A 13,555-nucleotide genomic window follows, 5' to 3' on the forward strand; every position below is an offset into this window, starting at 1 on the left:
CGAAAGGTTAGGAACGGTTCTAGGAAACGTGAGCATAAACACTCATCATTGCTAAAAACTCCTTTAGGTGAGGAACAGTACTTATAGGTTATGACTATAGAGGGTCTGTAACATGGAGAAGCAATCCCTATATACATACATATAATATATGTATGCATATATTATATTCTTTTAACAAAAAAAATTAAAAGCTGAAATGTTGATATATATATTTTTGCAGATTAAATTTTTTTAATTTGCATGTACGAGTATTTGAAATACTGGTATGTAAAATGCGACTTATTTAGAAAAGTTTATTTCCTTACTGAACGATTAGTAATTAATTTACATATAAGTAACCACCCATAAATCACCTTTTAATAACAAACATGATTCATATAATATATATATATATATATATATATATATATATATATATATATATATATATATATATATTTGGGGCAAAGCAATCAAAATATCCACCATTTAAAAAAGCATAGGCCTAGCGTTTGTCAAGGCTATGATTATTGTTGTTCCCATTCTCTAAGGCTTAACTTTACCTTGGCATGATAATTCGGTAACTTTTACATCATTATTCTTTATATATTCGTAATTTAGTTGCCCTTAGAATAAAGTTTAAATGATATAGCATTCTGCCAAACGAGAAGTTTGAGGGCATAGGTGTAGTAGCCTTGGATCTTGAACTTCAATTTCTTGCTATTATCAGTCTCTGACACGTTATTTGACGAAAACAAATTAAACCAGGATTTGTTACACATTTAAAAAATCCAACTGTTATTTTCCCTGTGAATCGAATAACAGCAGTCGTTTTCTAAGGTTTATCTCTATTTTCCTAAAATACTTTTACCAGCTATGTCGTTTCGGAATTTCGTTGAGAAACCACGCTCGAGTAAAAACAACTCGAAAGCTGCCGTTACATGGCTAAAACTTAAGAACTGACGGAGTAGACAGTAGCCTAGAGGCTACCTATTGCAAAGAATTCGTAATGAGTGACAAACACAGCAGGTGTTCTTGTATCACAGATATATCTACAAGGTGAGACGTGTTGGCACAACCAGTAACTTATAGGCTACTTACGACCAAGTGGTTCTGATAAAAAAGCAACATCTTTTCCACTATATTATGTGTCCTGTATAAGGCTGATGATGTTCTGATTTCAAAATTGAAATAAGTTCCACAATAATATGCTGTGAACTTATGATATGTTCACACAGAAACTTATCTACTTCCTATTAGACATTTAACTACCACAAAATCAGGGGCAAATATTCATTATGCTTTGCTTACCTGTGAACTGTTACTGTATTTGCTCTTGACGACTTCTTGAGCCCATTCCTGCCATTATAAGCGTCACATCAGAAGATAATGAACGGAAAACAAATCGGAAGACACTTATTTAAATTCCGCAGATGTCGGAAGTTGGAAGACGCCGAGAAGACTGCAAACGTACCTCTGGTGGCGGTATAGTACCAAACTAAGTAGTACTGTAAAAAACATAAACATGTCCGAATATCATCGTTATATTGCATGTAATTATAAATACATATTGTGGAATACCGCGAGCAAAACTGTATCCTAAAGCCTACAATCTCATAGGCCTAATAAAAAAGGAAAATTTGTAACAGTAATGAACTTGTAAAAAATAAACATATATATCAATAATTATATGTCATCCTGTTTAAGTTGATATATAATCCATATGAAAGTATTTCTGAATGTATCTAAAAAATATGAGGGGAAACGTAAAATTTACTAGCATCCCGTACACGCTGTCATATGCGACATGTACGAAAAAGAAGAGCCTCAGCAACTATTGAATTGACTCAATAATAGAAGGACAACAACAATAATGTAATACTGCTGTCGAGTATTTTCTGTTTTTTAAAAACCCACAAAAGCAGGAATCGACTGCCAAGAAAACAATCGAGTAAGATCTCCCATCGTTAGATATAGTGGCTGTTCTTTTTACCTCCCCAAGAAGTTAAAGAGGAGTAAATCTGTATCAGAAACCTATTACTGGATGTTGACCTTGGCGGCTTCCCCACATAATTTAGTAATTATGAACACATTTTTCATAGTCTTCTCAACTCGATATCATTATTGCTAACTATCATATGCATATTTGGGAGAAATTTCAGTGACTGAAATGAGCTTTCATTCTGACAACAAAGTAATCATATGAATATAATGATGCTATTCGGACACATTACATTCAAACTCATCATGAAACTACTGACCACTTCTACCGCAGAATTTCTAAGTGCATTTTCGCCAGATTAAAAGAAACATACACAAAACATCTAGGACCATTGACTCTATATAGGGATATGACAAAAATCCCTGCTGAAATGCATTTAATAGAAGACAGACAAGCCAGATCCAGACCATGACCACCATAGTCAAGTCAAAAGTCAACCATTATTCCGCGAACTTTTGTTTAAAAAAACTCAGGTGGCTTGTTGAATTCTACATGGTAGACTGTATAGAACATCAATAGCAACTGGAGATGTTAGCAGTAATCAGTATCTTATACCAAAGTCTTTGATCTTAAGAGGGGTACGTAGTTTGACATGAAACCACCAAGGCGGCGCTGTTTGTGTTTGGAGCCACAGAGTCTGGCTGGCTAGTGTCCGTGACAGTGTAACAGTCGTGTCGTCATCGAAGTCAAACACCCTAGACTGGCAAGGCAGGAACCCACGAAAATTTCTAAATTTGTGCTGTGAAATGCGATTTGTTTTTCGTTCATTATCGTCATAGCGGTACGTTGTGCAGCTCATACATGCAAAGGTGGACAAAGGATATCTTGAAGAGAAAATGGAGTGGCATTTCACAGGTAAGCAAAGCATACCGAATTGTATTTATCCATGTTGGGTTGTAAGTAGGCCTGTAGGTTACCTAATGGTTGTATCAACAAGTCTCGTAGAGTCAACACGTTACGAGATGCTTAAGAGCAAAAGCTGTGATTTGCATGTCTTGCAGAATTTTTTGCAATGGGTAGGCCAGTAGAATACTGTCTATGTCATCAGTTTTTCTGTTTTATACATGTAACGGGAATGTAAGTTAGAGTTGTTCAACAAGCATTGTCTCAGAAGTGTGTCAACGACATTCCGAAACCTCACATGTGGTTTTAAGTGTTTTAGGTCGACGTAAACAAACCGTAGGCAACAACCTCTTATTCGATACCAAGTAAAAATAGTTATAATTTTATGTGTAGGAAATCCACGTTTATGGGATGTTTTCGTCTAACGATATATCTCAGAGATTGTTGATAGTAGGGTAATGAAGTTTGGTAGCCTAGGCTATGTATGACTATGCCCTCAAACATACTCATTTGGCAAGGTTATATCGTTTAAACCTCATTTTAGGCCCAACGTAATTTCGAATATATGTAAAAGAGTTCTTTATGGTAGCAGTTACCGAATCACCATGCCAAGGAAAAAATAGCCGGTAGATCTAGTGTACCTATCCGCGGCGGCCCAGAGTATGGCAGTTGCGGTTTTTCTATGCAGTTTTACCTCCTGAACAAGAATTTGAAGTAATATTTATTCGGACGACTCTAATTTACCTTTGAACTCTATCCTACGGTAAAGGGGATTCCCATTGGGAACCGGGTTTTGGGTGGGGTGGGGACAAAACCCCAACTCTATCCTAAGGTAAGGGGGGGACCCCCAGTGGAACCGGGGTTTTGGGTGGGGAGAAACCACTTGGGGGGTGATTTTGCCGTGTTATTGTGGTATTTCCCACATTTATCACTTTTAAAAACACGAAATACAGGCGGAAATAAGAGGTAACAAAACTAGCGATAGTGGAGCCGTTCCACATCCATATTCGTCTACTACTACTACTACCACCACAACACTGAATCCTACTACGCATGCGCTAATGCTACTGCGCATGCGCTAACTGTAAGGGAGCTTTTGGCCTAAACTCAGACTGCTTAGTGAGGAAAGAAATGGGGGTTTACGGGAGGGATACATGTATTTAGCCAAACACGTTACAGTATGACCCCTACGTTGCTACCGGACTGAGTGAAGGATTGGGTGGTACAGGGTTCCCAGATTTGGCAGTTTCTCACCAAATTTGGCTTTTTTTCCTAATTTGGTGGGTAAAAATTCACTTTGGCTGGTTAGTGGTATTTTGGCTGGTTTTCAAATACTTTCTATTTGAGCTAAACACTGATCCCACGTTTGAGGAATCTCTCCCCAGATTGGGAATTTTTGAAGGTTTTCAGGAACATCTGGGGAATTTGAATAGGTTTTCAGTAAAAACTTGGTAACATTTAAGCAAAATATGTAGATGGAATTAAAATAAAAATCACACACACACCAGACGACCACAAAACAGACCGCCGGATTCTCAGAGAACGAGCCTCATTTCAAATTTTCAATTCATTCTCGTTTTTTTTCCTGTATTCTTATATTAGTTTTTTTTTTTTTTTTTTTTTGTATTTTTTTTTTTAATTATTTTTTATTCTTAAAAAAACTAAAACCTAAATGGAAAAAATGCCTTTGCCGCCGCTATACAAGCAGATATATGATAAAAACAAATATGCATTTATAAAGATAAATATAACGCACATATATTTGCCGGTTATTTGGGTTGGTTTGGATTTCCATTTGGCGGGATTTTGGCTGGTTTCATGGTAGACTTTGGCTGGTTGGTAGTGGTGTCATCTGGGAACCCTGGCTGGTAACCATACGTTGAGTTACATAAAAGCATTTACCTAATTTGTTTATTAAACATATGTGAATTCTAGTGTTTATTCCTTTTCATTTTTCCATAGTATTTGTATAATAACTGTTTTGAAATATCCCCACCTAATCATTTCACCATATATAACTTGAAATATTATGTTATAATTGAGGACAGACACCTAAAAATGCCTACTTGTTGATATAGAACTCAGTTTTAGGACGTTTCGATACCTACCTACCTACCTGTTACGTGAAATTGCACATTGCGTTGCATATTACATACACACTCCCTATATCATTTATACACAAGTCAATCCCTCCCCTTTCCAGTATTCACGACTGGCTCTTTACGTTACACCATTTACAATGCATTTCTCACCGATACCAATACCTAGATTAAAGTTTGCCATTATTATTATAAAACCTACATTTAAATATATAATATTTAAATATATAGTTTGCCAATATTCTTATAAAACCTACATTTCAATATATTCCATTATACACTTTTACAGACATTACAATTTACACCTCCCTTCCAGTTTCCTTACTAATTATGCCAGTTTTATAAAATTATTGGTTACTTTTTTTACATTTTACCAAGACACTTCCACACCCATCAAAGTTAGGTTTATATGTCATTTTACCTACTGGGGGCCGAATCCCATCCCCCGGTTAGGCAACATACCCTTAGGTTTAGTTTGTTATATGTTGGTTTACCTACTAGTTTTACTTCCTTGAAGGGGGTTACCCGGTTAGGCTAGGTTGGTTAGTTCTTCAAGGGTGGATAAACCGGGGGATGGGGGGTTACATTTCCTACTTTGGTTACCTACTAGGTTAGGTTTGGTTAGGTTACATTTCTTTTTACTAAGGTTAGGCTAGGCCTTTTAAGGGGGGGTGGGGGTACAGGGGTTGAAGCCCCCATGGTCAGCATATTCCCTACTAGGTTAAGGTTAGGTTATGTTGGTTAGGTTACATTCCTTACTAGGTTAGGTTAGGCCTTTAAGGGGGGGGTAACGGGGGGGCAAAAGCCCCCCTGGTCAGGCAATCCCCTACTAAGGTTAGGTAAGGTTAGGTTGGTTAAGGTTACATTTCCCTTACTAGGTTACGTTAGGCCTAGTATTTCAGGCAATGTTCCCTACTAGGTTAGGTTAGGTTAGGTTGGTTAGGTTACATTCCTTACTAGGTTAGGTTAGGCCTTTAAGGGGGGGTACTGGGGGGGGCGAAGCCCCCCTGGTCGAGGGCAATATTCCTTACTAGGTTAGGTTGGTTAGGTTACATTCCTTACTAGGTTACGTTAGGCCTAGTATTTCCCTACTATGTTAGGTTAGGTTACGTTCCTTACTAAGTTAGGTTAGGCCTTTAAGGGGGGGTATGGGGGGCGAAGCCCCCTGGTCAGCAATGTTCCCTACTAAGTTAGGTTAGGTTACATTCCTTACTAGGTTAGGTTAGGTAAGGCCTTTAAGGGGGGTACGGGGGGCGAAGCCCCCTGGTCAGGCAATATTCCCTACTAGGTTAGGTTAGGTTACATTCCTTACTAGGTTTAGGTTTGGTTAGGTTTACATTCCTTACTAGGTTACGTTTAGGCCTTTAGGGGGGTACAGGGGGGCGAAGCCCCCTGGTCAGGCAATGTTCCCTACTATTGGTGGTTAGGTTAGGTTGGTTAGGTTACATTCCTTACTAGCTTAGGTTAGGCCTTTAAGGGGGGGTACACGCGAAGCCCCCCTGGTCAGGCAATATTCCCTACTAGGTTAGGTTAGGTTATTGGTTGGTTAGGTTGTACATTCCTTACTAGGTGTTAGTTCCGGTAGTATTTCCCTACTAGGTTAGGTTAGGTTACGTTCCTTACTAGGTTAGGTTAGGCTTAAGGGGTGGTATGGGGGGGCGAAGCCCCCCTGGTCAGGCAATGTACCCTACTAGGTTAGGTTGGTGAGGTTACATTCCTTGTTTACTAGGGGGGGTAGGGGGTTTATGGGTTAGGCCTTTAAGGTGGGGTACGGGGGGGGTGGGGCGGAAGCCCCCCCTGGTCCCAGGCCCAATATTCCCTTTACTAGGTTAGGTTAGGTTTAAGGGGTTGGGTTATGGGGGGGGGTTTACAATTCCCTTACTTAGGTTTACCGGGGGGTTAGGCTCGTAATTTCCCTACTAGGTTAGGTTAGGTTTAGGTTACGGTTTCCTTATACCCTAAGGTTAGGTTAAAAAAGGGGCCCTTAAGGGGGGGTTAACCGGGGGTCGGGGGGAAACCCCCCTGGTCAGGCCAATATTCCCTACTAGGTTAGGTTGGTTCATTCCTTACTAGGTTAGGTTAGGCTTTAAGGGGGGGGTAAACGGGGGGCCGAAGCCCCTGGTCAGGGGCTATTCCCTACTAGGTTGGTTACCATTCCCTTACTTGGTTTAAGTTAGGCCTTTAAGGTGGGGTACTGGGGCAAAGCCCCCCTGGTCAGGCAACATTGCCTACTAGGTAAGGTTACATCCCCTGCTAGGTTAGGTTATGTTAGGTTGGTTTGGTTCTTTAAGGGGGGTTACAGCAGGTCCAACCCCACCCCTGGTCAGGCAACATCCCCTACAAGTTTAATTAGTTTTGTTATATGCTAACCTATGTTTAATTTGGTCTTTTGTATTTATTAAAACAACTATAGGCCCTATTACACATTTACCACCCAGGACTTAAATCCCACCCCCTCCTGGGCCCCTTATATATGTATTTGTATTAATTCATATTTTGAACCCATCCCACATTTACATTTAGTTCCTTAACTACCCATTTACTTTTATTACCCTTAACATTGCCAACTTATCTTGTTAAGTGCTTGTTCATTTACCTCAGCCCCACCCTGCCTCAACCAATAGCATCAAAGCATTTTTACTACTCAACCCCACCTCTCCTACCCACCCTGTTTTCTACGGTCTGGCCTCCTGCCACCTCCTAACTGTAGAACTCCAACACTGTTGAATCTGCCGCCATGACATCCACTGCTGCATCTACTTCACGCTCACCCCAGCCCCTCACCAGGAACTCTTTGCCAACTTCATGTAACAATTGTTACATGAGTTACAAAGATTTTTCTGCCTTTTACTCAGGTAATTATGATCGACTAATCGGTTTTTGCCAGGACCACGGCCTCCTGAGAAAGCAGGTCTTTTGCCCCCATTCAGTTACAAAGATTTTTCTGCCTATTACTCAGGTAATTATGAACGGCTGGTCTGTTTATGCCAGGACCACGGCCTCCTGAGGAAGCAGGTCTTTTGCCCCCATTGTGGGAATGAGTGCCGCCTAGATCTGCAAAAAAAGTGCTTTAGGTAAATACCTTATGAATAGTTTGTTGGATTCTACATGTAACCGGGATATGACCCGGCCCTAGATTCATGGCAATATTATATTACACCTATACCATTTATGACCTACTCCATATTTTCATGTTTATAATTGGTATTTTTTCCCTCCACGTTTACCTTTAGGTGTGACCGGTCTTATCGACCACATAGTAAGAAAGCGAAAAAACGCTGTTCTTACTACTTTTCATTGTTTAAGGGCACTTGGTTCTCTGGGTCCCACCTTGATGTTGAGACAGTTCTGTTCTTTGCATACCTGTATGTGAGTGATTTTTTTCTTACAAGGTTGCGAGAACAGAACTTGGACTGTCGGACTCGACAATTAATGATTTGGGCCAGCTTCTCCCGGGAAGTAAGTATTTTGCTTATCCCCTCACCATTTTCCATTCATACCCCCTCCTTCTCCCCCGCTCTCCCCCCCCCTCCCTCTCTCTCATACACAACCTGCCTTGTATTATTATGAATTTACCCTACTTAATTACCTCCCCTAACACTGACTTTTATTTCAGGTCATAGTTAATTGGTGCTTCCAACAGAAGAAGCAAATAGGTGGGCCCGGCACAATTGTTGAAATCGATGAGGCGAAGTTTGGGAGAAGAAAATACAACGTAGGTCGCCTCATCGAAGGCCAGTGGGTATTCGGTGGTATCTGCAGGCAGACCCGGGAGTTTTTCGTTGTTCCCGTACCCGACAGGACGAGTGGGACTCTGCTTGCAGTTATCAAAGAATACATTGTGCCGAGTACCACTATTATTTCTGACTGTTGGAGGGCTTATGACTGCCTGCGAGATGAAGGTTATGTCCACTTGACAGTCAACCACTCGATGAACTTTGTGGACCCAGAAACCGGTGCCCATACTAATACTATTGAAAGGAGGTGGAGGGAACTCCGGCAGTCGACTCCAAGATACGGGAGGAGAATGTATAACTTCGTCGGGTACTTGGCTGTTGCTTATTTCAAGCTGCATTTTGAGGAACCCAAGACCCGCCTCCACGCATTCTTAAAGGCAGCTGCTGCTTTGTACCCTCCACCCCTTTAAGGTAAGCTCCAAACATTATTCTTAATTATTATGTTTTAGGAAAGTGAGTGTTAGGCTTTCGCCGAAAGTTGCGTCAAGGTATGTTACTATTCAGTGGGGTGCTGCTAAGACAACTCGTACCTTCCACCTTACTCCGCCCACCACCTGTGCGTTACCCCCCCCCCACCCCTTTGTGAACATATGGCTCCGTGGTGGTTGGGGAATTTAAACATGGCGGCTGTGTTTACATTTCCTTCACCGTAACGAATACTTGGTACCTTCCTATAGGACCGTTCTTCGGTGACTTAGACTATGGCAATTGACATTTTCTATGTTATTTTAGTTGCTTTACAAGGGTTGTAAGGAATATTTTTTTCGTTTGGTTGGAACTAAACTTTAATATACCTTTGAGTTTGGTGCGGCTATTATGTAACTTTAAAAGGTCAATTACTGCTTAGTTACAGCCGGCCGAATGGATATTACTTTTAAATCTTGTACAGTAACTAAAATAACATAGGAATCAGTCAATTGCCATAGTCTAAGCCACCGCGGATTGCTTCTGTAGAAATACCGTAGGCGGTCTACCTGCGTGTTTCGACAATGTTTCGCCGTGTTTAGTACTATCCCGTCTGGGGTCAAATGTCCCTAAGTGCATTTTTCCACATTTGATCCCGAGGCTGGCATAAGGCCAGCTTAATCTCAAACAACAACAACCCTTGGTACTGTAACTTTAGGGACATTTGACCCACCGGGCTGTGCTATAACAACATATCCTTATAATAATAAAACGAGAGGAGGAAAAAGCTGTTTGCTACCTTGGTGTTTCGCCTGGTGCCCCCCGAAATCACACACTTGTATGGGAGATATCCACTCCTTGTTGATGAGTCGGTGACTCCATTTGGTTGACCCATATTACAGAGATCGTACAAATGACTGAAAAATGTCGTACTAATGCATCATCAATATAAAAATAAGAAGCCTACCGTAAACAGCTACCTCTCTGGTAGCCGAGGGTTATTCGAGTGGTGCTTAAACAGGGAACACACCTTCGAATCATCAAATTAATTAATTGTACTATTACCTTTGAAAGGTCGACGACTTGTAAAGACTGTTTTGTTAGATTTTAGCTTTTGTCATTGCTAGCTGCTAGGCTACACTGCTTTGGTCAAGGTCACTATTTTGTTTCGTTTGAGGTTGGCTCTTGTCATCGCTAGCTGCTGCACTGACAGATTTGATCAAGGTCATTATTGAGGCTGAAAACATCGCCTTAACCCTTTTGTAGCATGTAGGAATGAATAACTGCAAGTCTGCAACAACAGTAGCATCATCACATCCTGTATTTATCTCATTTCCCCGGCCAGCGATCGTGACACTGTTGAGGGATGAAAGAGCCTAGGTTGCAGAACGCTTCTTTGTTTCTTTGTGAAATACAAGACAAGAAAAATGATCTACCGAGTATTCGATGAACAAAGGAGACTGACACTAATGTGCGAAGCTAATGGTTAACAAAATTGATCCTAAAATCAGAGCTATGAGATCAGTTGGCCTCTAATACATAACTTACGAATCTTGTATACGTCTCATAGTTAGCCTTGTTAACGGCAGTACTAAAACCAGTGCTCTGTAATGAAATAAGAGGTCTCCGACACCTGAGTTGCTAAGTTTAGGAGTTGCTAAGGTTATAAAGGCCTTGGGATGCACTGTGACAATGGTAGCGCCGAAAATAGTGCTATGAGGAAGCAGTGATGCATCCAAATTGATCAAGCCACCGTTAAGGCTAGAAATATGGATGTCAGTGTGACTCAATGAAATTGTTAAATTATACCGTATTGTACAGTATATAATATATACTGTACAATACGTCAAAACAGACACAGTGGACCATGCAGATATATTTAGTTTTCATTAAAATCAATAGGTGTCCAGGTCGTAACGTATTAAAAGCTTAATAAGAGGTGAGTAAATTCCTTATTGAGGAGACTTCAGTTGTTATAAGTCAGGGAGACGATAGGTTAACTTTGATTTCATGACGCAACGTATGACAAAAATAGTATTCGGTTAACCGTGTTTGGCAGACGGGTTCTACATCGATGTTGTGACAAATAAGCTACCGTAAGGGAGTTTCAAGGACGCGAATACCGTAGTGTCCCATTGATTTCATCTTTAATTCACTTATTCGACATCCATCTTCATTCAACAGGAGGTTATGATGATCATTAAACATACCAACCAGGACAAGTGTAAAGTAGTCTGTAGGGATGCCCATTTGATTTGATGAAAGTAACGCACTCTATCTTCATTCAAAACTAATACAGAAATAATCCTTAGATTTTACCAACTAACAGTGATGGAAAACACCCCTTGAAACTCCCCATGCATTGTTCCAGAATGAAGTGCACTATCGAAATACTCAGTACTTTTTAATTTGCATGGTTCTGTTAATCATGAATTTAGAATATGTGCATTTTGAAGCTTGTTCAGGAAGTAGAACGCATCCTTCTCAAATCTGGTTATTTCTTGTTTATTCATGGATACATTTGGAATTCTCTTCAAGTCATGTGAAGTATATTCAAGCAGGGAGAAACTTTAGGGCATCCAGAACGTGATATGAGTTGTGAGAAGAAGTGATTTTAGGCTGAAGGAAAATGCTTCCAAACTGCTTTTATCAATTCTCATTTACTGAATGACGACAGGGTTTCGTGGTTTTTCCTTACAATACATATTTTCAAATTCTAAATTCTTTTTTGCAAAATGCATATGAGATAGTTTCGCAACGTTTGAGAGCTGGAATGACGATTGAACAAGAATGATTTAATCAGCATATTTGTTTCATAGTGCAACTGCCAGGCTTTCCTCCCGTTATACCTTTCAAACCTTTCTACTTGCAATTTCCCCTTCAGCGCTGAATGACCTGATAGGCCCCAACGCTTGGGCTTTGGCCCGAATTCTATATTTCATTCTATTATTCAGCATAAGTAAACACGAAACAGCAGTTTGAATATCAAACGACAAGTAGCTGAAGGCATCTGGGTGTGGCTCCTTGGATAAGTTGTAGTTGCAAGACAGAGTTCAATAGATTTCAACAGAGTCCAATCCAGATACAACCGGAAATATTTGTGAGTTCGGTCGCCAGAGCACCAAGATTTCGCATCCCGTTGCGGGTAGTGCCGTCAGTGCACCTCATTCGGTGCAATGTAGGCATTACATAAGGTTCTTTGCAGCGTCCCTTCGGCCCCTAGCTGCAACTACTTTCATTCATTTTACTGTACCTCCGTTCATCGTCTCTTTCATTTTACTGTCCACCCTCGCCTAACAATTATTAAATAGCGCAGCTGCGAGGTTTTCCTTTCAAAAATTTTACTGTCAATTTCCGTTTCAGCGCTGAATGGCCTTAGTTGCCCCAGTGCTTGGCATAATGCCTAAAATCTATATAAATCAAATCAGATAAAATTCAAGAATTCATATCTAGCACTGACCAAGAGTATTGTGGCCTATGTACGAAGTAAATTTTCTTTGGATGATTTGGAGAAGTATAAACGCATCTTTACCTGAAATATTTTAAACATTTTCAAATAAATAAAATTCTACACTACACAACGACTACTTTCGATTATAAGAGCAAGGGACTGTCCCTCAGTTTGTGATGGATAGGTATTCTATCAGACAATGGCGACAATTTAAAACAAAATTTAAATTTGACGTACTAGAAAGCGCAGTTAATTTTTTATGCATTTCGTCTTCAGTCAATACGCGCATAACAATAGAGCTGCAAAATTCTTTAGCCTCTCATTGATTATTATTCTTTATAGTAATATTACATTGCTGTTGAACATTGATAATACCTTGATGCCACTAGAGTCCTGGATGGTATTAACCACGTATGTATCTATGTATCCACCTTTGCGGGTCACATTCTCCTCTTGCCCCTGATTGGCTGTTTATATGCCAATCGCAGGGCTGGAAACTCTCAGTCTCTGTCTAGAGTTCACATGGGTAGGGTCTTGCAACGTTTCCTGAGGGATACGTCTTTCAGGAGAGGTGGAACATACATCTTGCCTGTGTAAACTTTCTCGAGAGACTGAGAGTTTCCAACCCTGTGGTTGGCATATCAACAGCCAATCAGGAGCGTCGTAAGGGACTGGCCTAAAATATCAAATGCACTGTTGATGTGAATCTACTATAGTCTATCTAGGATCAAAGTATTATATACAGTACAAAAGTATATAGAATGGGGAGTCTCCCTTATTCTATATAGTACTTTGTACAGTACTAGGGTACGTACTTCACTGACTTCTGCTGTATTTTCGCTTACTCGGTTAAGCTATTTTGTGTTGTTATAGTTGTTGGTGGGGGGCGGTGGCGTAAGGAGAGCCCTGTGGAAAAGCCTAAAAATATCTGAAAAAGTTGTACAGTAACTTCAGTTATGAGTGAATGTAGGAGAGAACGAGAAGGGAGAGTAAGCGAGAGCCACTGTTAAAGGGTGCACCTTTAGAACTTGTAAGGTAC

General features: G+C 40.3%; 1 protein-coding gene across 1 annotated transcript in view; it reads left to right on the plus strand.

Annotated features, from left to right (window-relative positions):
- The first annotated feature begins 2,514 nt into the window (after window positions 1-2,514).
- Window positions 2,515-13,555, plus strand: part of LOC135223986 (molybdenum cofactor biosynthesis protein 1-like) — a 238,316-nt gene continuing 227,275 nt past the window's right edge. Inside the window, exon 1 of the mRNA XM_064262916.1 lies at window positions 2,515-2,836. Within this exon, the coding sequence (XP_064118986.1) occupies window positions 2,783-2,836 (54 nt within the window). The 5' untranslated portion in view covers window positions 2,515-2,782. The remainder of the gene's footprint in view (window positions 2,837-13,555) is intronic.

The sequence above is a fragment of the Macrobrachium nipponense genome, chromosome 20 (genome assembly GCF_015104395.2).
Source record: "Macrobrachium nipponense isolate FS-2020 chromosome 20, ASM1510439v2, whole genome shotgun sequence".
Classification (NCBI taxonomy): domain Eukaryota; kingdom Metazoa; phylum Arthropoda; class Malacostraca; order Decapoda; family Palaemonidae; genus Macrobrachium; species Macrobrachium nipponense.